Genomic DNA, 21,850 nt, shown 5'->3' with positions numbered 1-21,850 from the left:
GTAAACTGTTCAGCTGAGTCGGTGGTTCTACCAGGAGGACTGAAGCTTGCCAAGTTCAAAACATACTCACCGATGGCAGTGGCTGCCCTCAGTGATGCTCCAGGTGGGGCCTCAGCCAATACTTCTACGGCCGATTCAAAACTTTTACCTATGATCGACAAGTCACTTACTACTGACAAACGCCGCATGCTTCTGGACGTTTTGTCGAAATACGTGGCGATTTTCGATTTTTCCCATGACCATGCGCCCTCGATTCCCGCGTCTCGGATTCTCCACAGGATAAACACGGGAACAGCACAGCCCATCCGCCAGAAACCCTACCGAGTGTCGCCGTCTGAGCGCAAGATAATTGATGAACAAGTGCGTGATATGCTGCAGAAGGGTGTCATTCGAGAATCATCGAGTCCTTGGGCGGCTCCCGTGATTCTAGTCAAAAAGAAGGATGGTACCTGGAGATTCTGTGTGGACTATCGCCGTCTAAACTCCGTCACAAAGAGAGATGTCTACCCTCTCCCACGCATTGATGACGCTCTAGACTGCCTCCATTCAGCATCCTACTTTTCGTCCATAGACTTACGCTCAGGCTATTGGCAAATACCTGTGCATTCAATGGACAAAGAAAAGACGGCTTTCGTTACTCCGGATGGACTATATGAATTTAACGTGATGCCTTTTGGTCTATGTAACGCGCCCGCTACATTTGAAAGATTCATGGACACCATTCTGCGCGGCCTGAAGTGGAACATCTGTATGTGTTATCTTGACGACGTTGTTATCTTCGGGCGTACATTCAGTGAACATAACGAAAGGGTAGAGCTGGTTTTGAAATGTATTCGAAATGCTGGCTTGGTTCTTAATGCAAAGAAGTGTCATTTCGGAGCTCGACAAACACTGGTGCTGGGACATCTCGTCAACAAGGATGGCATCAGGCCCGACCCGAATAAGACGGCGGCTGTTAGAGCTTTTAAACCACCTGGCTCAGTGAAGGAGCTTCGGAGCTTCTTGGGCCTCTGCTCTTACTTTCGCCGATTTATTCCCGCCTTTGCAGAAGTTGCCTTTCCACTGACCTGTCTTCTCCGCCAAGGTGCTAGTTTTGAATGGACTCCTGATTGTGAAACTTCTTTCAACCAACTGAAGTTCTTGCTCACGTCGCAGCCTATCCTGCGGCACTTCGATCCTTCTGCGGCGACTGAAGTTCACACCGACGCAAGCGGCATTGGCATAGGTGCAGTCCTGATACAGCGATGTAATCAAGTGGAACACGTAATCGCATATGCCAGTCGTACTTTAAGTAAGCCGGAACGCAATTACACTGTGACCGAACAAGAATGCCTTGCACTCGTCTTCGCTGTGCAGCGATTCCGCTCATACCTATACGGTCGTCCTTTCCAAGTAGTTACGGATCATCATTCTTTGTGCTGGCTTATCAACCTTCGGGATCCGTCAGGCCGTCTAGCACGCTGGGCCCTCCGGCTGCAAGAGTACAACTTCACGGTATCGTACAAGAGCGGCAGGAAACACGCGGACGCAGACTGCCTTTCAAGGATGCCAGTTGATGCTACAGTTTGCGACGCTGACGATTTCGATCATCTGATTGCGTCCGTAGCACCAGCGTTCCCGGATAAGGCCACCTTTGAAACTGAGCAGCGGAAGGACGTGAGTTTGAATCCGTTATTCGTGATCGCACAAGCATCCACTCCGGAAAGCCGCTTTTGCGTCCGTGATGGTCTACTGTACAAGAAATCCATCTCCGGCACCGGTTCCCGCTTCCTGCTGGTAGTTCCAGAGGCACTACGGTCATCTGTTTTGTACGCCATGCATGATGACGCCACTTCAGGTCACCTCGGAACGACGCGCACTCTTCATCGTACCCAGGAACGCTTCTACTGGCCACGTATGCGCCAGTCAGTTGAGTTGTACGTGGCCAGTTGTGCGCAATGCCAGGCGCACAAATCTCTCTCAGCAGCTCCGGCCGGACATCTACAACCTGTGACGCCTCCCAGTTCTCCGTTCGAACAAATTGGCATTGACCTGGTGGGCCCTTTTCCGCGTTCATCGAAAGGCAACAGATGGATTGTGGTATGTGCTGACCATCTTACTCGGTACTGCGAGACTGCTGCCCTGCCATCCGCGACTGCTGGTCAAGTGTCGTCCTTCCTTCTCCATTCTATCATACTGCGTCATGGGCCCCCTCGCGTCATCATAAGTGACCGTGGACGTCAATTCACGGCAGACGTTGTCGAACAACTTCTCCGTATGTGTGGCTCAGAGCTCAGACACTCGACGCCTTATCACCCGCAGACGAATGGTCTCGTCGAGCGAACAATTCGAACACTGGTGAATATGCTTTCTATGTACGTTGCTTCGAACCACAAGAACTGGGACGATGTCTTGCCGTTCGTCACATACGCGTTTAATACTTCCCAACATGAGACCACCGGCTACAGCCCGTTCTTCCTCCTCTATGTTCGCCCCCCCCGTTATACTCTGGATACAATATTTTCCTTCTCTGATCGGGACCAATCAGAAATCTCCCTAGCAGAAACTCTTTGTCTCGCCGAAGAAGCTCGTCGTCTTGCTCGTTTACGTACAATAGCCTCGCAAGACAGATCGAAAGTTCGTTATGACAGCAAGCACCGGCAGGCCACATATATTCCGGGAGATCTCGTGTTGGTGTGGAAGCCTTTACGCAAACGTGGCTTGTGCCAAAAACTGCTCGCGCACTACATCGGACCTTTTGTTATCCTTGACCGCCTGAGCGCAGTCGACTACCGCATCGCACGTCTTACAGCTAGCGGGAGACGTTCCAGAAAGACAGAGGTCACGCATGTCGCTCGCCTGAAGCCTTTCAGTCAACGCGACACTGCATGAAACGCGCGGCGCGCTTTGTCTGCGAGGGGGGAAATGTTACGCCACGTATGTGCCGGACGAAGAAGGAAAAAGAAGCAAGGGGTGTGGAAGAAGAAGATCATCATCATCTGCCTGCGCCGATACGGCTCGTCCCTCGAACCGTGTATCAATAAACCCCCAGACGCCTACTGAGGTCGTAACAATATAATAAAAATGGCAAGGTAAATTCTGCAATAAGGCTCCACTGAAACCCTTGCGTAAAATATACTTCATTTCTTTAGTGGCGCAACAGAAAAGACGGGAGGCAGGTAAGAGTTTCAGATCACAAAAGTTCAACGTAGTGAAAATTAACGCCACTAATGACTTCAGAATATAATTTATTCCCCTAAACGGATGCGCTTCACGGTGGAGGAGTGAGGGCGTAACTATATACCCTTTCTCCTTTTACACGCACGACCGGCAGGAGGTCCCGAAGACTCTGAAGAGGGCGATGGCGACGATGGCCCCCTTGGTGGCAATAGCGGGGGCGGCGGCAGTAGCCCACCTGCGTTTCCTGCACCACCTGCACTGACCAGTGAGTATGCTGCGCGGCTGGAAACGAGTCACCTGCCACATGGTATTACGTATATATATTATTAAAGGGTATGTGTGCCGCTCACGTAAGAGACGTCGCTTGGCTCACATGCCATATCTTCACTTCATTGCAAAATACTACCATTACGTAGCACACAAAGTGGCTGCGTTCGGTTGCCACGGTGACAATCTTTTACTATCATTAGCGTTTCAAACGTTGTCCATACATGATGTACGGGCTTTACGGGGCTGTATGGGCGGGCGCCGGAAATCGCGACCATCTGGTATTTTTTTTAACGAGCACTTAATACTGAGTACACGGGCCTAAAACATTTTCGCATTGGTCGAAAATGCAACCGCCGCAGCCACGATTCGATCCCGCTATTTGCTCACCAGTAGCGGAGTATCTTAGCCGCTAGACTATCGCGGTGGAGCAAACGATGCCCATATGCCTTTCCGTCTTTCACTTCTTATCGTCTGCGTGCAAAGCAATTTGCCTCGCTTCAAAGAAAGCTAACTCATAATCAATGAAACATCTAGTTATACCTATTTGATGGTGCACACATGTGGAAAGGTCTATTGTCTTTCTATTGGCTATGGGGCCCTGTAGGCTTCAGAAAGCTGAAGGGAACTTCTGAGATAGGGTATAGGTGAAGACCTAAGCTGCGCCGCAGATAATGTCTAAACACCATTCAGCTCCTCTCTTTATTTACACCCACCTCAAATTTTTCGCTCACAACTAAATACACCATCGCCTACGCCACGGATCCCGGAATTTCTGCGAAAATAGGTGCTTAACGCCGTCGTGTTAGAAACACGCCAGCTCATTGGGTGAGCAATGTATACGGCAGAGCGAGTGCCGCAATCCAAGGGCCTAATCGAGACGTACAGCAGGCAAGCTGCAGGGCTTGTCGAAAACGCACGCTTGGGGCACTGGCGTAGCCAGCAGGTGGCACACCGGGCTCGGGCCTCAACCCCTCCTTCAGAAAATATATTTTTGCTTACGCACTCTCGCATTTGGTGCTGACAATAGTTAAATGACGCATACAAATGCGTAGTTCAGAATGTGGTTACCAGTGTTTTCATAAAACAAAATAATATAATAAAATTTCTCAGCTTTCACGTATGAGAACCACGATATGAGGGATGTCGTACGCCAACGGAAATATTTACCATCTGCCATTCTTTAACGTCGTCTAAATGCAGTACGCTGTTTGCAGCATTTTACCTCAATCTAAATACAGCTGCCATGGCCTGGATTCGAACACGCGACAGAGGGTCGGCTGCAGTCTCACACTATAACCACTAGACAAGCGGCCGCGGGTATGAAACAAGTAACGCCGCCTTCAAAACTGAAACGATGGTGCACTAAACGTGAACAATGGTAGCAAAAAAACATTGAACTTGTCTGGTTGGTTCATCGCTGGAAACAATGACGAGCAGCCAGAGAAGATAGACAGTGAAGACACGAGAAGCTCATATACACACACACACTTACTGCCCTTAACGTCGTTGCACCTCGTAACAGTTGCCTCAAAGCCAAAAAGTACATCAACATAGACCATCACTTACCAGCTGCTTTGCATGACAGAGTGTCTCACGAGGCATGACATCTGCCTAATCTTTCGCGTATGCAGTTGCAAACGTTTGCACTGGCTTTCTAAAGGTCTGCGCCCCTCCTGTGTTCCCGTGCCTCTAGCGTCCTAGCGTCCTAGATTTAGGCAACACCCATGAAATTGTCTGCGTAAGAACAGACCTATTTGTTGAGGCGGCAACTTTCTGACAACGCCATGATTGCCCAAATTTTGACAATGACATTGCAGCTGCTAACAGCTGAATGAACGAGCATAAGAAATGAATACGCATAAGGATTTTCGTGCCTATAAGTCTGAACATAAGGGAACAGAAGGCCTCAAAAATATAGTCTTTATAAAATGCACTGACAAGTTAACACAGACCCCCCACGGTGCACACGGCTGCTGCCCCGCAGGTGGCGGGACTGAATCCCGTCCGCGGCGATCACGTTTTTGGCGAATAAGAAAATGATTCAGGCCCGTGTGCTTCGCTTTAGGAGCTCGTTCAATAACACCAGTTGGTCGAAATTTTCGGAGCCCTCTACTACGGCCCCTCTCAGAATTATATGGTGGTTTGGGTCGTTAAACCCGAACATGTACAATTACAAATTAACACACAGTCAGAGTTCAGAGTGTGTTTCCAAAGAAGCACTTTTTTGTTAAGTGCAAAGTATTCTTTCTTTAAGACTTGAATAGTGCGGCACGCGGCACCAACGTATAAAAAGAACATGAACGAGCAAACCAACCTGTATATGTTTCAGATAAGGTTCCAACGTTCGCTGTTTCTTACGTGAGTCTTGGCAAATCGGCGCGACTAATGTTCTCATAGGCGTGCTTAAGAAGCGATCTGGGGAGGAGGAGGGGGGTAGTGTTAGACTATATTCTTCTAATGGGGTGGAGTCGCCAAACCTGCCCCATAGCTTGATTAATGATCTCTCTAACGGACAGACCTGCACAAGTGCATGGTTGTCTCTTCAATGGAGCCCCTACGGTTCCGAATATTATTTCATCGGGGAACACATGAACTGCTAAATACGTGCGGACTTGAAATTTAGCCACGCGCATATCAAACTAAGACTCGGTGCTCTTCAGCGCTTGCAACAAACCATCTCGCAAGTAAATATATGTCTGCTTTTACAGAAACCGCGACAGCACCCCCCTCCAAATCCTAATGCTTTTTGATAAGAAAGTAACAATTTCCTTACCTACTATGTCTAATTTCATTCATTTTGGTTATTTCAGCCAGCAAGGCCACGCCCACTGCAGAGAGTCTGCCAACTACGGCACCAACCGCACCAACTACACTGACGCAACCGACAACGCCTACGCCACCGACAACGCCTACGCCGCCGACAAAGCCAACGCCACCAACGAAGCCAACGCCACCAACGCCACCAATGATGCCAACGCCACCAACGAAGCCAACACCGCTAACGAAGCCAACGCTGCCGTCAACACCAATGCCGCCAACGCCAGGTAAACCATGTTTAGTTGGTTTGAAGCTAGCGGCCCTTAAAAGCATCTTAAGCTGCTCTTGAGATACTTCACGTGAGCGAATCACTCCACTAAATATCAAAAAAGGGAAAAAATGCTCAGAGAAAAAAAAAAGAAACTGGGACAGATGAAAAAATTTACAGCGTATTCACGGAATGATGATGAGTGGGGTGGAATGCCCGTGCGTCCGTCTGTGCGTCCGTTCGTGCATCCATCCATGCGTCCGTCCGTGCGCCTGTACGCCCACACCTCGGGATCCTGCCGACGAGCACGGGCCGCAGCGGCCTTCCGCACCAGGCGCTCCTCATCATCCATGTTCCAAGCAGCACGATCCGGCGAACGCACTCGTGCGGCGATGATAGAGGAGAATCAGAGATAGCGGGCGCGGCGGTGGAGCCCCGCGCAGCAGCCAATCGGAAAGAAGCTGCATCGCCAACGCCATTTAGCGTACCTTCCCCCAACCGCCTTATTGTATGCATGTCTATGGAACAGCGGCCTCTCGGAAAAGAGACGAGAAATGAAATACGTAGAGCGCCATTTAGTATATCTCTTAGATATACTCCTACTCGTGCAGGCGGTGCAGTAGTTTGGTGTTCAGTAGTTCGGTCTCAGTTTGAATATGTAGTTTATTTTTTGTTCGACTAAAGAGTTTCGTGACGTTCGTTGATGGACTCCACAAGTGACCTTCTGGTGCTTAGCATGCTCGGATGTCCCGTAGTTCACAAATCTCTAGCACTTCTTCTCCACCGAAATGTGACCGCCACTGCCGATACTGAACCCCGAGTATCGGGTCAGCAGCCGAAAGCATAAATTACTGCACCACCACTGTGGACGAGGATCTCATGAATAAAATTTATAAGAGGTCTGACATGCTCCAAAAGGTGTTTTCGCGAAAGACGTCTACGTCATCCACCACTGCATCATCGGTCTGCTCTACCTTCCTACTCGCCATGTGGTACTCCACTTGGCAACACTTTATGTTGCCAACTGACAATAAGAATCAGCTGCTTTTAGCTATAGCACAACATAAGGTCATACCTCCAGAAAAGAAACACAGAGGTCCTTTGAACAAGCCCTTTGAACATGATAACAAACTGAAGGGGAATTTCACAGCTGGGCAACAGCCAGATAGCTTACGCCGCGAATCTGCAGATTCGGTGTTTATAATAGCGCTACTGATATATCCCCGATCGGCAGCTACGGCATGGGAGCCATAGCAACGGCGAAAACGAGTAGGTCTTATTAACCTTACTCGTACAGGCAGTGCAGTAGTTTAGTGTTCATGGTTCTCTCGGTTTGAAGTTAACGTTTTTTTAAGTAGCAAGTGAAGCTTAAAACACTTCATGTGAACAGCTTACTCTAAATGAAAAGTGGAGAGAGGTTCAGGGACAGACTAAACTTGAAGAAGTCGAAAAATGTTTGCCCATGGAGTGGCTTCAGGCCATACCGACACCCCGCAATCAAGAGTTTTTTTTCTTTTCAGTCTGCCTTTTCGACAACATCAATCAATTAATCAATCAATCAAATAATCAATGAATGAATCGCTTGTTGAGTCAGTCAGTCAACCAATCAATCGTCCAATAAATCAAAGGACAGTTTCATTGCACTTGAATGTGGAAAATTCACACACGAATACTTAGACCCGTAGCCTAAGAACCTAACAGATTATCACGGAAATAAAAGTATAAAATAATTTATTTGTAGTAAATATGGCATAAGTGCAAACGGTGTAAAGTAGACGACGTGTCGTCAACACGGACATGACCTCGCCTCCCTACGCGCCACTAAAGAGGTGCTCTTCTACCATCGCTGTGTTTCGATATGTGGGCACCCGCAGGGTGTTCTTACTACTTGAAGGGGCTGATGCTGCCCCACCCTGGAGCATTTTTTTCTCCGCGTCCCACACCAGGCAACGGCGCCAATTTCGAGCGGTAAAACGCTAGTAGGACAGCCGTGAGCCCAAATATGGCAACCACGCTGCAGTAAACGCTGCGGATTACCTCACCCTAAAGCGGTGAAAACATGCATCAGAGCATGCATTGTATACCTACTACCACTACTCACCATCGAGAGAGGCGTTGCGGGAGCTTGGTAAGTTCTGTGGTTTGCCTTTGAACGACAAAATGACCGGCCGCCATTGCGAACACTCTTATAAACCTGGTTCGCTATTGAACCCCTTCTATTAACGCGACAGTGGCGCTGTGGTACATTTCCGTTGTTCGCACCTCGTCCCCTATAAATGTACAGATTCTCACTTATGCAGAAATATCGATCACCCAATCATTGAGATGCTCAGAGCAGTCGGCTCACTACCGAGCGACCTATCTCTAGATGGCAGTCTTTAAGGCTAATCGTTGGGTTAGTTTACGCCGCATAAAAGCTCTTTATGAGCGTCTACCGCTGGTCGTGCGACCTAGTTGCGACAAGCTGTTTGATCACGAAGACGCCCAAATAACACGTACTACTCCAGACGGGCACGTATTGGTTACATGTTTTTTGTGTGTTCTTCTTCGTGTCTTTCCTGAGAGCCGGAGCGAGATTGTAGCGCTACCAAGATGCCGGCTGAATAAGAGCACAGATTTTACCTAGCATCAGACGAGGCATTTCGGAGTTGGACGGTGCCAAAAGCCATGTTGTTTGCGCTTCTTATGATCACGACAGTTTGCCAAATGCAGGCAGCAAGTTCATCATTGTTACGTACGGTGATCTTATCGCTGGTTGAAGGGGAAGCTGAACCAACTGCTTTTGTTTTTGTTTTGCTCCTGTAGCACCGGCACCATGGCCAACACGTAAGTCACAACTCAAAATTGCTAACTGTTCGGTTAGGCTATCGTATTGCCAGTTTTGAAGCATAAATATGCGTACATCGCGCGCAGTCGCTTGCTAGCATTAAATAGACTCTAAAGTAAAGCAATGACATTGTTTATATTGATGAAGTGTACGCTGATAACTCTAATATACCACAAGCGCACTATAAGACGAGACAATGAAGGTTTTAAACGCGCTTTTTTTTTAAATTTTGTGCGAAAACCAGCAGACTTCACGTCACGGATTTTAAAGTATTTTTTATACTTTGGCGACAGTAAATCAATAAAGTGTTCTGAAATTGGTTGCGGTAATTCTATTGCCACGTGAGACCAGAATGTACTTTCTTTCAGCCCCGTATTCCCTAATTCCAGCACAGGGTAGCATACAGGATCCTAGCATCTGGTTAAAGACTCCTGCCATTCTTTTTTTTCTCTTTTTTGTCTCTATCGTCTTGCGGCAAAGCCTATTCAGGCCACACGGAGCTAAACGACGCCGAAAGAACGAAGATTAGACAAATTCGTGCACTACATCATTCCCACGCTCGTTGAAGCATCGTGTGTTGCAGCTCCAGTAAACACTATAGCGCCAGAGTTTCCTCTAGTGTGAGGAAACGGACCCAACCACGCCCCCGGGAAGGGACCGTGTATGCGCGTAAGACTAGCTGTTTAAATCTGTCTGAGAGTGTCTAGGGCAAGTACTATTGCAACCTGCCCATTTAGCCACAGTTCGGCTTTTTTTGTTTCTGAGTTGCGAACTTTCCACTACACATCCGTTAGGCAACACGCACACCCGCTGAGCTGTTCAATTAGTCGTCGATGCTGCAGCTTCTCACTTCCATTAGGTGAAAGCCCCAGATGCATTATCAAACTCAAACTCGGACCAACGCCTCCCATGTCGAAGGCGTGTCACGTTCCGTGGCGTCCGTCATCACGTCATCAGCATGACGTGGTGACGTCACCGTTTACTTATTTAGGACGTCAAAGCAGCATGCCAAAATTTATGTCATTTATGGCGTGACATCACGCGCTAACTTCATCCCATCGCATCACTATTTGGTGAAATGGGGTCCGACTACGGAAGCAATGAAAAAGCTGGCGGGTTGCCTCCAATCACGGAAGCAGTGCAAGAACGCGTTAGGTGCAGAAAGCATTTGAACGGTGACGGGGGCAGCATCACTACATCGAATGAGAAAACAAAGAAGATGCCTTTCGCTTTCGAGTCGTTTGAGGTGAATGCATGAAGGCCAAACTCCATAAGCGCGAAAATGCACGCGACAGCGACGAGCGACGCGACGTAGACCGGCTTCGCGCGATCAGTCGCTAGCGCAGGCAAACCTCATTCACGCGCCGGCTTCGGCGAGCGAACTTCACTGTTGCTGGCATGAGGCCGTCAACTCGCACCAAGAAAACCGCGTAGCGAGCGGTTTACAATTTAAAAATAAGATATATTGTTGTGTAATGGAACGGAAAGTGTTTATTATTGCCTTGCAGCGTTTTTTATATGCGCATGCGTAATAAACATTGCGTTACTTCTTGTTGCGCATACGTGACTCGGGCAGGGTCACGTGCACCTATGTAGTCTTCGTCTTTTCCGGTTTTTCGCTATTGGCTGCTTGAGCCCAGCACTTCCGGGCGATGAGCGACGGTTTCCAAATCTGGAGAACCGAGCGATCGCGCGAAAACGAGCACGCGACACGTCGCGCGAACGCCCTGTTTCGTCGCTCATAGCGTCGCTCGTCGCTGTCGCGTGCATTTTCGCGCTTATGGAGTTTGGGCTTAAGAGATACAGTGTTTCTGATGTCGCGCAATACGAAAGTAAGGGTCACAGAGTTTTCCACGTCAAGAGATACAAAAAAAGAGAGATAAACATTTACCCAACATTCCAAGGTGATTACTTGATTATGTGAAATCGTCTATGCAGCAGACTGCTGCGCTGTGTGACATTTTTCTGTGGACCTTAGAATGGCAAGCATTCACTGACACCCCATAAGCCATCATTTTAGGTCGAAACTTTTTTTTTTTTGCGACACAGACTTGCCTTTAAGGAATTAGATCTTGTGCATGTATCTGTATTAAATCTGCGTCCTTGGGCCGGTGTTATGTATGAAATGAAGTAGTGATTTGTAGAATGTGTTATGTATCTAGCGGTCGTGACTGGTTGTGTCGCTGTAGTGAAGGCCAGATTGCAGCAGATTACGAGAGCAGTCGCTTTACAGTAGTCTTGGCATGTCCATTTAAGGTGTTATGCAACTGCTTGCATCACTGGAGTAGTAAAATACGACGTATCACCAACCGGCAACTGAGACCAGTTCCACTTTAATATAACAGCCGGTGTAAGTGCCACTCCTGCCCGAAGTCTCACAAGCACGACCTCCTCCACCATATAAGGTGAGGGAGCGAGGAGAGCAGACACACGGTGGGATAAGAGCGCGTGCATCCTGCAGGAGAACATTTGTGCGGGCACCTTGAGAATTCAGGGGTTGAGGCAGAAGGTGGATAGCTAGAATAAGGTCTATATTTACAGTGCATCGTGGCTGCTTCTCAGCAGCAGTATTGTATAGGCCAACACTCGCGAGGGAGAAGCGTTAAGTATTAGTGTAATGGTGGCGCCCTTTTTATCACATTTGCGCCATTCGCAACCACGAGGTACCTGCTTTGGTGATGTATCTGCCTCGTATTTGCGCTTTACAGTTCTTATTGTTCACGACAGTACTGATCGTTATATGCAATACGTTGTTTGTTGTTGCTTCTTCAGTGAAATGTGTTGATTTATTCACGATATGTTCTTTTTCTTCAGCCATGACGCCACCCGGACGATGTAAGTCACGCATTGATTTATTCAGCTCCTAGCCGAGTGGGTGGTTCTCAAATCGGGGTCCGTGAAAGCATTTGTAGGAGTTCGCGACCCCCCACACCCTCGTGCACACGCACGCACGCACGCACACGCAGGCACACGCACACACGCGAGCATTTCCAGCAGTGAGAGTGCATATTCGAAGAGGAAACGTAGTTAGAAAAAAGTTGAGTGTTGGTATAGACAGGGCAACTTATTGACAAGCTATTAAGATCGAATTGACGTGCTGCACTAGCTTGACGATTCTTTATCGGGAAAAAAAATGAACGGCACCACTTCCAAGAAGTGTCACTTCCCCCACCCACACATTTCTCTCACTGCAAGTGGTCCTTCGCCACGCATACGGGCCAACAAGGGGTCCCCGAAAGAACCATAATTCAGCACAACTGTCTTTGATAAATTTTTTGTACAGGAGTATATTAAATAGGTAGGGTATAGTGGGTCAAGCGCGGAGTGGAGAGACGCAGCGCTAGCGTGACCAAGCGCAAGGATGCTATTCATGCCACTCCGTGGCACCTGCGCTGCTTCCCCTGAAGCCCCATCACAGTCGCACATTTTCATAGGGGCCATGCAGTGCTTCAATGGACAATAAAGTGAGACCGCGTGAAACGATTTAAATGAATATCTTGCACTCTTAGAATTCCAACGTCGCTAATTTGATCATCACAGGTTGTTACTAAAAAAGTAAATTATTGCTAAAAAGTCAAAGTGATTATTTTTTTTTACTTCGTGCGTAAATCACCAGACTTCACGTCATAGATATCAAAGTACATTTTTCGTACTTTGGCGACAGTTAAATAAAGCTTTCTGAAGTTTGATACGTTGATTGCGTTAATACGTTAACACGGAAGGTTATTCATTTTCGGTGATCAACAACGACGTATGGCCAAGTACATGGTGTCAAAATATTTGACGTCACGACGTTTGAATGGAAAATTTCGGTGTGCTACCCACACTCTTTGTGCGCTTTCTCGCTTGCAAAGCATATTCTGGTGGTAAGTGTGGCGATTTAGGAATTATTAAAGACTGATTTCCTAGTATAAAGAAAATGACCTTTCTCTTTAGGGTCCCTCCAGAAACTGAAGTTGCCCATGCGTCTCTTTGTTGGTGGCGCGCTGAATATGACACTGCATTGCTGAATTATATTGACGGGAAGGCCTCGGGGAAACAACTTTGCACCTGAGGTGTGTTTCGTTGGAATACTTGGTCACACATTGTAAAAGGGGAAAATAGCGCAAAGCAGCAAAAGTCAAAGCAATGCCCCTTAACAAAATAATATAGGGCTGCTCATTGCATCAATGACGTCACGCGTGTTCATCAAGCGAGGGCGCACAGAAGGCTTTGAAGCCGTCACCACCGACGTCTTTAGTGAAAAGATAGAACATTCGCAGCGTGTTTTGTAGGAGCAATTTTGCCTTTAGCGCCGGTACTGGCATAAGTGTAGCGTTTTTTTTTTGGCGCTTTCTATTCTTGAATGGTTTAAGTCATTAATTATTCCACATAAAAATAAACCACTCTGCACTGTCGATCGTGTGACCAATTTATAACAGCAATGTTTGATTCCCCCTCCCCCAACAAATGTAGTAAATAAGCGAAAATTCAATTCACTCTTTATTCTTTGCTTGAACTGCTGCTTGGCCGTATTGGTTCATGAATTAGATAGATTTAATAATGCATAAATACGAAACACCTAAAACACCTTGAACACACACACACACACACACGCACGCACACGCACACGCACACGCACACGCACACGCACACGCACACGCACACGCACACGCACACGCGCACACACACACACACACACAGCATTGAACTCACAATAAATTTACTGTACTTCAAACGCAAGGCCTTATATTTACGGCAAACACTGAAGCATCACAAAAATAGCAGGAATAAAAGAACGGATGAACAAAAATTTCGTGACAACTGGTCAGCGAAAAACAATGAATGAAAGGAGACAGCGCGGTCCAAAACTTGTAAAACGCTAAGTACGCCCCCAATATAAAAAAAAGCGAAAAAGACAGTTCATTCAAAAAAAAAAAAAGAACCAGCAGTTACGGTAAAGCCACAAGCCAAAGCAGCCACACAAAATATCTAAGGATCTAAGCCACTAAAGGGTAAAAAAATACAAGTAATGTGTAAATCCCGGGTAAAAAAAATACTATTAAAGAGGCATGCGCTGATAGCACCGCCTACCATCGTCTGTTCTAACCACATTGCCACGTGCGTTTATTGTAGCATTTAGACGTTTTTGCTGTGTCAAAAAAGACCCGTAAAACGCATCTCTCGCTCCGCTTGTGAAGTCGTTAAAGCCGCGCTTGTAGATGCGTCTCTGTTTCGCCATCGTTTTGCATCTAAGCAAACCGCGTCTCCGCAAACCCACTTGTAAAAAAAAAACGACGCTAAATCTTCCACTGTCTTGTCACGTTACGTTATCGGAAGGGTGATTGTCACTGACGCACAGCTGAAGGTGTCTAATGTCAGGGCTTACGCTAACAAACCAGAAACACACACATCATTCTATAGAAAGAACCGAACGGGTTAGTGTTGTTGCTTTTAAAGCAAATGAAAAAAAAAACATACTTTCGTATGACACTAAGCACTCACGTAATGAAATCATCCTGATAAATGACTTTGTCTCATCTAGCTTTTTGGTCGTCCTTGGGGAATGAAAGCACTTGAACCTCCAGCACTTGAACTTCCAGTACAGCAGCGACAGTTAGGCCCGCAGCACTGCCTCATTAGGAGAGCTTCCAGGTGTACAGCATGCGCCAACATTCAGTGAACGAAAAACATCACATCACCACGCAGCAATTCATTGGCGCCTATAAAAACAGGGTCATGTTCATGCAATCGCTAACGGAGACACCAGCGCACCACGACAAGCTTCATCAGGCTTAGCAATCATGCTTTCTCGAACGGCGGGAACATGCATGCTCACGTCTACTCGGCAGGAGACGAGGGTAAAAGCTGACCCCCGTATTCACAAACGCTCCTCGACTCGACTTTCTTCCTTCACTTGACATAGCTGGGCCCTGCGCCACCGCTCAGCTGAAAATGACGCTGCGCTGCTCAACAATCACAGCAGATCACTGCTGATATGCAGTGACTTGCCATGCTTAGAGACGGCGCTCCAATCTGCTTTCTCAAGTGAAGGTGAAGCGTTGAGTGAAGGGACGTTCTAGAATACGGGGGTGAGAGACAATAGTATTGAAAGTTGGGCTCGTTGATACGATTTAATTTGTGGCTACAGCTCGAAAATTATGAAGACGGAAAAAATAAGGGACACAAACGTGCGTTGAGTGAGGTCAGGGGCCATGCCTGCATAGTGATCATGCCAGAATGATTTCTCCAGTGTTGAATTCCAATGGCAGATCGCGAGCGCCGGGCCGGATTGCGAACGGAGTGCGCAGATCCTAAAAGGGTTGCTCTCGCCATATCTGCAATCGGAACGCGCGCGTCTTGACGGGGAGAGTTAGAGAGCGTAAATCTATCGAACGTGATTGAATGAAAGGCGGACGCATAGAATACGTCACGTGAACTTCTGGTCAAATCCGCTGATTTCGGCAGCGTAACAATGACTTTATTACACATAAACATTTATTACACATTCAAGCTAAAAATACTATGTCGCAATAAAAAAACACGAAAGGCTTCTTGCTCCACAGAGCGATCCGTGATCTGCGGTTACTCTCAATGTGTCGTTGGAACACACAATTCACGCTCCCAGTCTGCCATTGGAATGTGATTGCTCCGCTGAGAGCAGAAGGTTTTGATGTATATTTGCAATTGGAATTCACCATAGGTGGCATTGAGTCAAAGACTAAGCAAAGGGCGAGGGTGAAGTTTTTGTGCAGCAGAAGTTTCAGGGGTGAGTGTAAGCTAAATGGGGGCGAAGGTGAAATTGAGGAGAGAAGAGAGAAAGTAAAATCGCACTTCCTCTGTTTTGCTCGTTTTGAAAAGTCAAGTCCGATAAAAAGGCCCTGCAACACTTTTTGAGCATCGCCAGATAACGGTGCCGATCAGTAGTGGAGGCTCCCGAAAACACCCGAGCCAAATAATATAGCGCGGAACGTGGCCTCGAATTCGCGATAATTGCACACTCAGTTAGAAATCGCCTTCTCTTCTTTCAATAAACGACGTAACAAGCTCGGAAATCGCTCGTCACAGCCATTTTCACAGCCGTTTGCTTAATTGAGCATGGCACGTTCGCCCATTTCACGGATCGCCGCGAAAGGCCACGACTTGTTCTCGCACGCTTGCGATCACGCTGAAAAGCCGCTCATTCAAGTGCTCAATGTCGCGAAGCATGCGTGACGTATTTTCTTTCCTCGTGCCGTCTCTCCCTGCTTACCATTCACAGCTTTTGCCAGGACGATAGAGGAGAGAATGCAATTGCAGCGCGTGACAAATGTTTTTATAGCCCTGCTTGTACTGCATGGACTCTAATTTTTTTTTTTTGCTACTGTCATATTGTGAGGCAATAAGCTCTTCCAGTAAATTCATTTCATCGTTACTCGAAAAGGTGTTGCAAGACCCTCGTAGAAAAAGAGGAAGTAATAAATGCGTGCAGGAGACCACTGCGAGCAGAGAGGGAGAAGTTGAAACAGTGAATGGCAGTCTGGAATACAAGCTCAAAAGCATATTACTTGCATTTTTATTGCCATTTCATTTCTTTATTGTTATTTTTTAATTTCATAGTATATCTAAAATAAAATTTGAGTCTCAACGTTGCACTCTTGGCCAATCCACCAAAGTGGGTACGTGTTATTCATCAAGGAAATAAGCAAGCAAACAAAGAACGGCGTTCGGTCTGGTTTCTTCTCCGATCGTGCAACCCTTTTGAAGCCTCGCTTAATTTTGTTTCCTTGCCCCGCGCGCACTGCACTAATTGTTTCATCACTGCGTATGTTTTACAGTCTCGGTCAGCACACTCATCTGCACGGTAAACGGACAAGCGATATACGCCAACATGCTGCCAAACGAAGACTTGTGTACAATGGTCGTCTTCTGCCACGTTACTGCGCGTGACAAGGAAATATACGGCACGGACAACAAGCTCAGCTTTGACACGTTCAAGGAAGAAATGAGCAAGCGTAGGAAGACCGCCGGCGTGTCTTTCGATATCAGGTCGGTTGTAAACGAGGTTTCGACACCTACATGAGCATTGAACGCTTTTTTTCTTTAGGCAATAATAATAGTTGTTTTACGCCACGGTGTAGCAGTGGCTAAGGTGCTCGGCTGCTGATGTGAAGGTCGCAGTTTCGACCCCAGCAACGGTGGTCTCAGTTCGACGGAGGCTAAACTCTATAGAGGCCCGTTTGCTCCGCACTATCAGCGAACGTTGTCGAACACCAGATGGTCGAAAACCCCGATGCCCTCTACTACAGCGCCTCTTATAAACATGTCGTGGTTTTTGAACGTAAACCCTGTGGTGTTGCTGTCGTCATGTCTTGTTCATTTTTACCCATACACCCCGGGCCACGCGTGGCCTCGCTTCTCTGATAACCGTACGCGCCCAACACCGCCGTGGGTTTGAGCACTGCGCGCTCTACGCAGAGAGCTGCGTCCTCGTTCGTCTCTATCGTCACATTGTGTACCGTTCGCACTGCGGCTCATGAGAGTTCGAACCATCACCGCGAAGGGACAGCTGCCCGCGCGCGAAGAGAGTAGACCCTATAGGTGATGCTCTCCAAGTGGCTGGTTTATCACCGAAAGTTTCGTACAGTGAGATCAATCATTTCGTACAATCAATCGAATATGTAACATGATTCTACAGAGCTCCAACTAGCTAATACAAGTTACTAAATGTATCGATCAGTGACCACAAATGGAACACTCATAAAACAAACACACAAACAAAGAACCAAGTTTGAAGCGCCGACCTACACTTTGGCCAGCGCTGCCACGATCGTGCACCCCAGAGCAAAATAAATAGAACACAGACATAGGGACAGTTGAGAGAAACATCACGATCAGAAGGCGCTGTCCCGGGGCTTCGACACCGCCGAAAAGAGCGCGCACCACGTTGAGGCCGGGGCCCCGACGAGACGACGTAACCGCCTGCCAGCAACGAAGAACGAGGTACAAAGTATCGCCGCAGGCCGGAGAGGCCGAAACACATACGCATCCTCCAAGGTGCCGACAATGTCTTCCTGAGGCCTGTGTCGTGCCTCCGCTTGTCAGACGAGCGCGAGCAAGTCAATGGGACACCGTGTTAAGCCATTGAGGGGCAGGATGGCAGTGGAGTGACAACGATTGATGTCCAGCCCCCCCCCCCCCCCCCCAATCCTTCCGGTGATGAGGAGAGCGATTCGAAAACTCTTCAAGGAAAAATGGCGCCAGGCAGCTTTTGCGGACGCCTGAATTTCCACAAACCCCAGACACTACTACAAATAGTAACAAATGTTAGTAATTTACAGCATAGAGCTATGATATGATTATGAGGAACGATATGTGGGAGGCTTTGGAAATTTCGACCACCTAGGATTTTGGAAGGCGTCTTGACACGAAAGTTTTCAGTTGTTTGTGTGTGTGTTCTCTGTATGGCAAAAAAAAAGGTTCTGTTATAATAGAGTGAATCATGACAGAGTAATCATAGTATGCTTTCATCAGGTAGTTTCAATTTATCTAGTAACCTGACGTCCCGAAATAGTATGTGATTCTCGTCTCTTAGATGTGACGTCTCCATGAGCGCTTGACTCCGTAGCTCCGCTGATCACGCACAAGCCGCCACCTTGAATGCTTCTGGGTATGCACAAGTGGCCATTTCAACTCGATGGAGTTAAACAGCTTGTTTTGCAGAAATTCTGGTTTTGGCGCTTGCACCGGCGTCGGTGTCATTGGTTGTGAGACGATAGTAAACCTCGTCAGTGATAAAAAATTGATAAACATCAAAATATATAATAAAAATTTTCAATTCAAACAATAGTTTGAGCCAGGCCTTCAACATGGCAAGCAGGCATTCTACCACAGAGCTATCGCGAATCCTGATACTTATTAGGAAGAAAACACTATTTATAGCGTATAGTACGAGGAGTCACCTTAATACGTGTAATATTGCGTGGTAGAATCATAGAATCGTGCCAGGCTTAAAACAAAACAACTCCACATACAGCGGGTGTATTAAAGACCCACCTTCGTGAGACCTTCAATGATTCTCAAAAGAAAGAGTTGTGGCGCAGTGTGAACACGGTGCCACTGTACATGCAGGGGGCATTCTATAATAGTTAAAAAAGGCCAATGTTAAGCACACAGACGGTCCTTTCCATAGGGGAAGAAACAATAGCATACGGCAGGATACGACAGTCCGGGCCCCGACAGTGCTGCATACTTATTATTCAGCAGTCCTTCTATGGGGATTGTAAAACCAAGCGGACGTTCACGTGTGCCTGCCAAGAATACATTACAAGATGATGCTCTTTCTATAGAACGCCGAAATTTCGGCCCGTTTATACTTCCGTTCGTCTGCCTATGACAAAATTCATCCCACCGGGCGAAGTTTAAGCGCATGCCTAACACCCAGCCACACTCACACTTGAAAACATTGCCGATCAAAAAGCAAACATCAAGCATATTTGAGGCGAAACATCAATAGTAAGTTTAGGTGGTGGTGTGTTCTTTCACTAGAAAATATATAGATATGTAATTTTGACTACCCCAGTCTTTTATAGGCTGCGCTAAAAAATTCACGCTATACACGAAAGAGACGACCGGCCGAAAGCTATCGTTTTTAGATGACATTGGCAGCGACGCACGAATACGGAACCAAGTTATTTCTTTATTTCTTTTGTTTCGCGCAACGCTGCATGCCTCGAAACTGCCTCCCTGCATGCTGGAAAGTAAAGCATCAGCACAGTGTCTTTCAGCGCAAGTCTTCAATACCCATAGGGAACAGCGATGTTCGGTGTGTTTATTAACAGCAACAATAATTGAATGTAGCTACGACAAATGAAAATTCACATCGATCAAACACCAGACTCGCACGTCACAGACAGCTGACCAGCGACATGCCCACGGTTAACATAGCAATACTTATTCGCAAAGCGGCGCGTGCAGACATGGACCTGATCGGTACTCCTTCGAGGGCATTACTGTCCTACACGCAGGAATGCCCGTTCGCTTGCAGAAGCTGCACTTTATCGCAGTCACTCCTATACAACATGCACTTGCGTTGAAAGAGAATTTCCGCTAAAAGGGCCTCCAAACCTCCTCTGAAGATGCAAAGTTCAAGCACTTCATTTTTTCCAGGCATTTCCCGTCTGTTCGGCGTGACTCTTTATTGGTCCATATGCGAGAGGTATAGGTTGTGAATTGCTTCTTACTCTATATACAAGCCGTAGTGAGCTAATTCTGCCTTGTCTCGCGTTTTATCCGTGCGTGGTAAATTGATGTGAGTTTGTTTTGTGTTTTTTGAAGTGCGAAATAGATAACAGCAAGTAGCCGAAAAGCGACCAATCTATAGGCTCGACGCTCATTGCTGACATTGTAGATGTGATCCATTAAGAAACGTATGACGAGCAGGAGATAATGCTTGTGGAGAGCGTAGCGAAGACGTCTTTCAACTCGGAGTGGTTTAAGGCTACTTTAAAATGCTTGTGTTGGTCGCGTCCATTCCTGTGGAGTGGCTGAAGCTAAATTTAAACGTACATACAAAGGAAGGAAATAGGAGGATGGTGCATACACAAACAACTGGCGTTTTATTTTATTGAAACCCTCTGCAGAATATGCGGGTGTGGAAATCTACAGTTAACAACATGCGGTCAAAAATTACTTTGACTAGACAATGCTAAAAAGTTGGGCACATGTCATGAAGGTGTAGTTTCTTTCCGAAATAACAAAACTGATGGGGCGCTGAAACAATCTGCGCCTGTAATTTTTATGGTGGTAGCTTCTATGATAACACGAGCGTCCGGGTCTTTCTTTTTACAAAGCACTTCCGTACTGCCCAAGCCTGCTTGGCACTCACATGTCCGACAACGGGCTGAGAGGTGGCCTCTGACTGCGCACGCCTTAACACTTTTCGCGTGTTCACTGGCTTGCTCGTACACGCGGAGTCCAAGCCAAATCACCAACTAACCCAGATGGAAATCATTCTAATGGATTCATTCAGTTGGTTCAATCGTTCACAGGTACACTTCGGGCGCAGCCTTTGGCAAAGACGTCGACAAGGCGATGCAGGATCTTGCCAACAACAAAATCAAGCACTACGGAGTCCTTAACGTTTTGGACTCGTCTCCGCTCGTGAAAGCCAAGTACGACAAGGCAAAAGAGTTCCTGGCGGTAAGGGCATGACAGCACTGATCTTCACACCGCTGCTTCTGTACAAAGTTCCAACTTGATATAACAAAACATGACATCACGAAGTTCCCACTTGAACAACAAAATTTACATTACTCAGCAGGTATCCGCGCGTTTCGTTGTTCTCGCCAACTCGACTGATTGAACAAATAGCACCACTGAACCAGACCTAATAAGGTGCTTTTTCCTCAAATATTGCGGTAAAAAATTAGCGATTTCATTGAAATTTTCACACACTGAATTTCACCGAACGCGCGCTTCAACGTTTAGTAGAGGTGAGTTGACTTGAGTCGAATAAACATTATTTGCCAAACGGTTCTTGCTGTGCCCGGGGCAAGGCTTCCAGGGACACATCGTTCGAGGAACATCTTCTGAGGTCCTCGTCATTGCAT

General features: G+C 47.1%; 1 protein-coding gene across 1 annotated transcript in view; it reads left to right on the top strand.

Annotated features, from left to right (window-relative positions):
* LOC142774253 (uncharacterized) overlaps nt 1–21,452 on the top strand; it is a 30,475-nt gene extending 9,023 nt beyond the window's left edge. The window contains exons 3-8 of the mRNA XM_075874642.1: nt 3,314–3,424; nt 6,240–6,473; nt 9,260–9,280; nt 12,096–12,116; nt 17,078–17,288; nt 21,290–21,452. Coding sequence (XP_075730757.1) covers nt 3,314–3,424; nt 6,240–6,473; nt 9,260–9,280; nt 12,096–12,116; nt 17,078–17,288; nt 21,290–21,452 — 761 coding nt within the window. The remainder of the gene's footprint in view (nt 1–3,313; nt 3,425–6,239; nt 6,474–9,259; nt 9,281–12,095; nt 12,117–17,077; nt 17,289–21,289) is intronic.
* The last annotated feature ends 398 nt before the right edge of the window (nt 21,453–21,850 follow it).

This window comes from Rhipicephalus microplus, chromosome 10 (assembly GCF_043290135.1).
Source record: "Rhipicephalus microplus isolate Deutch F79 chromosome 10, USDA_Rmic, whole genome shotgun sequence".
Classification (NCBI taxonomy): Eukaryota; Metazoa; Arthropoda; class Arachnida; order Ixodida; family Ixodidae; genus Rhipicephalus; species Rhipicephalus microplus.
The sequence above is the reverse complement of the archived record's forward strand: the minus strand, read 5'-3'. Positions and strand labels throughout refer to the sequence as shown.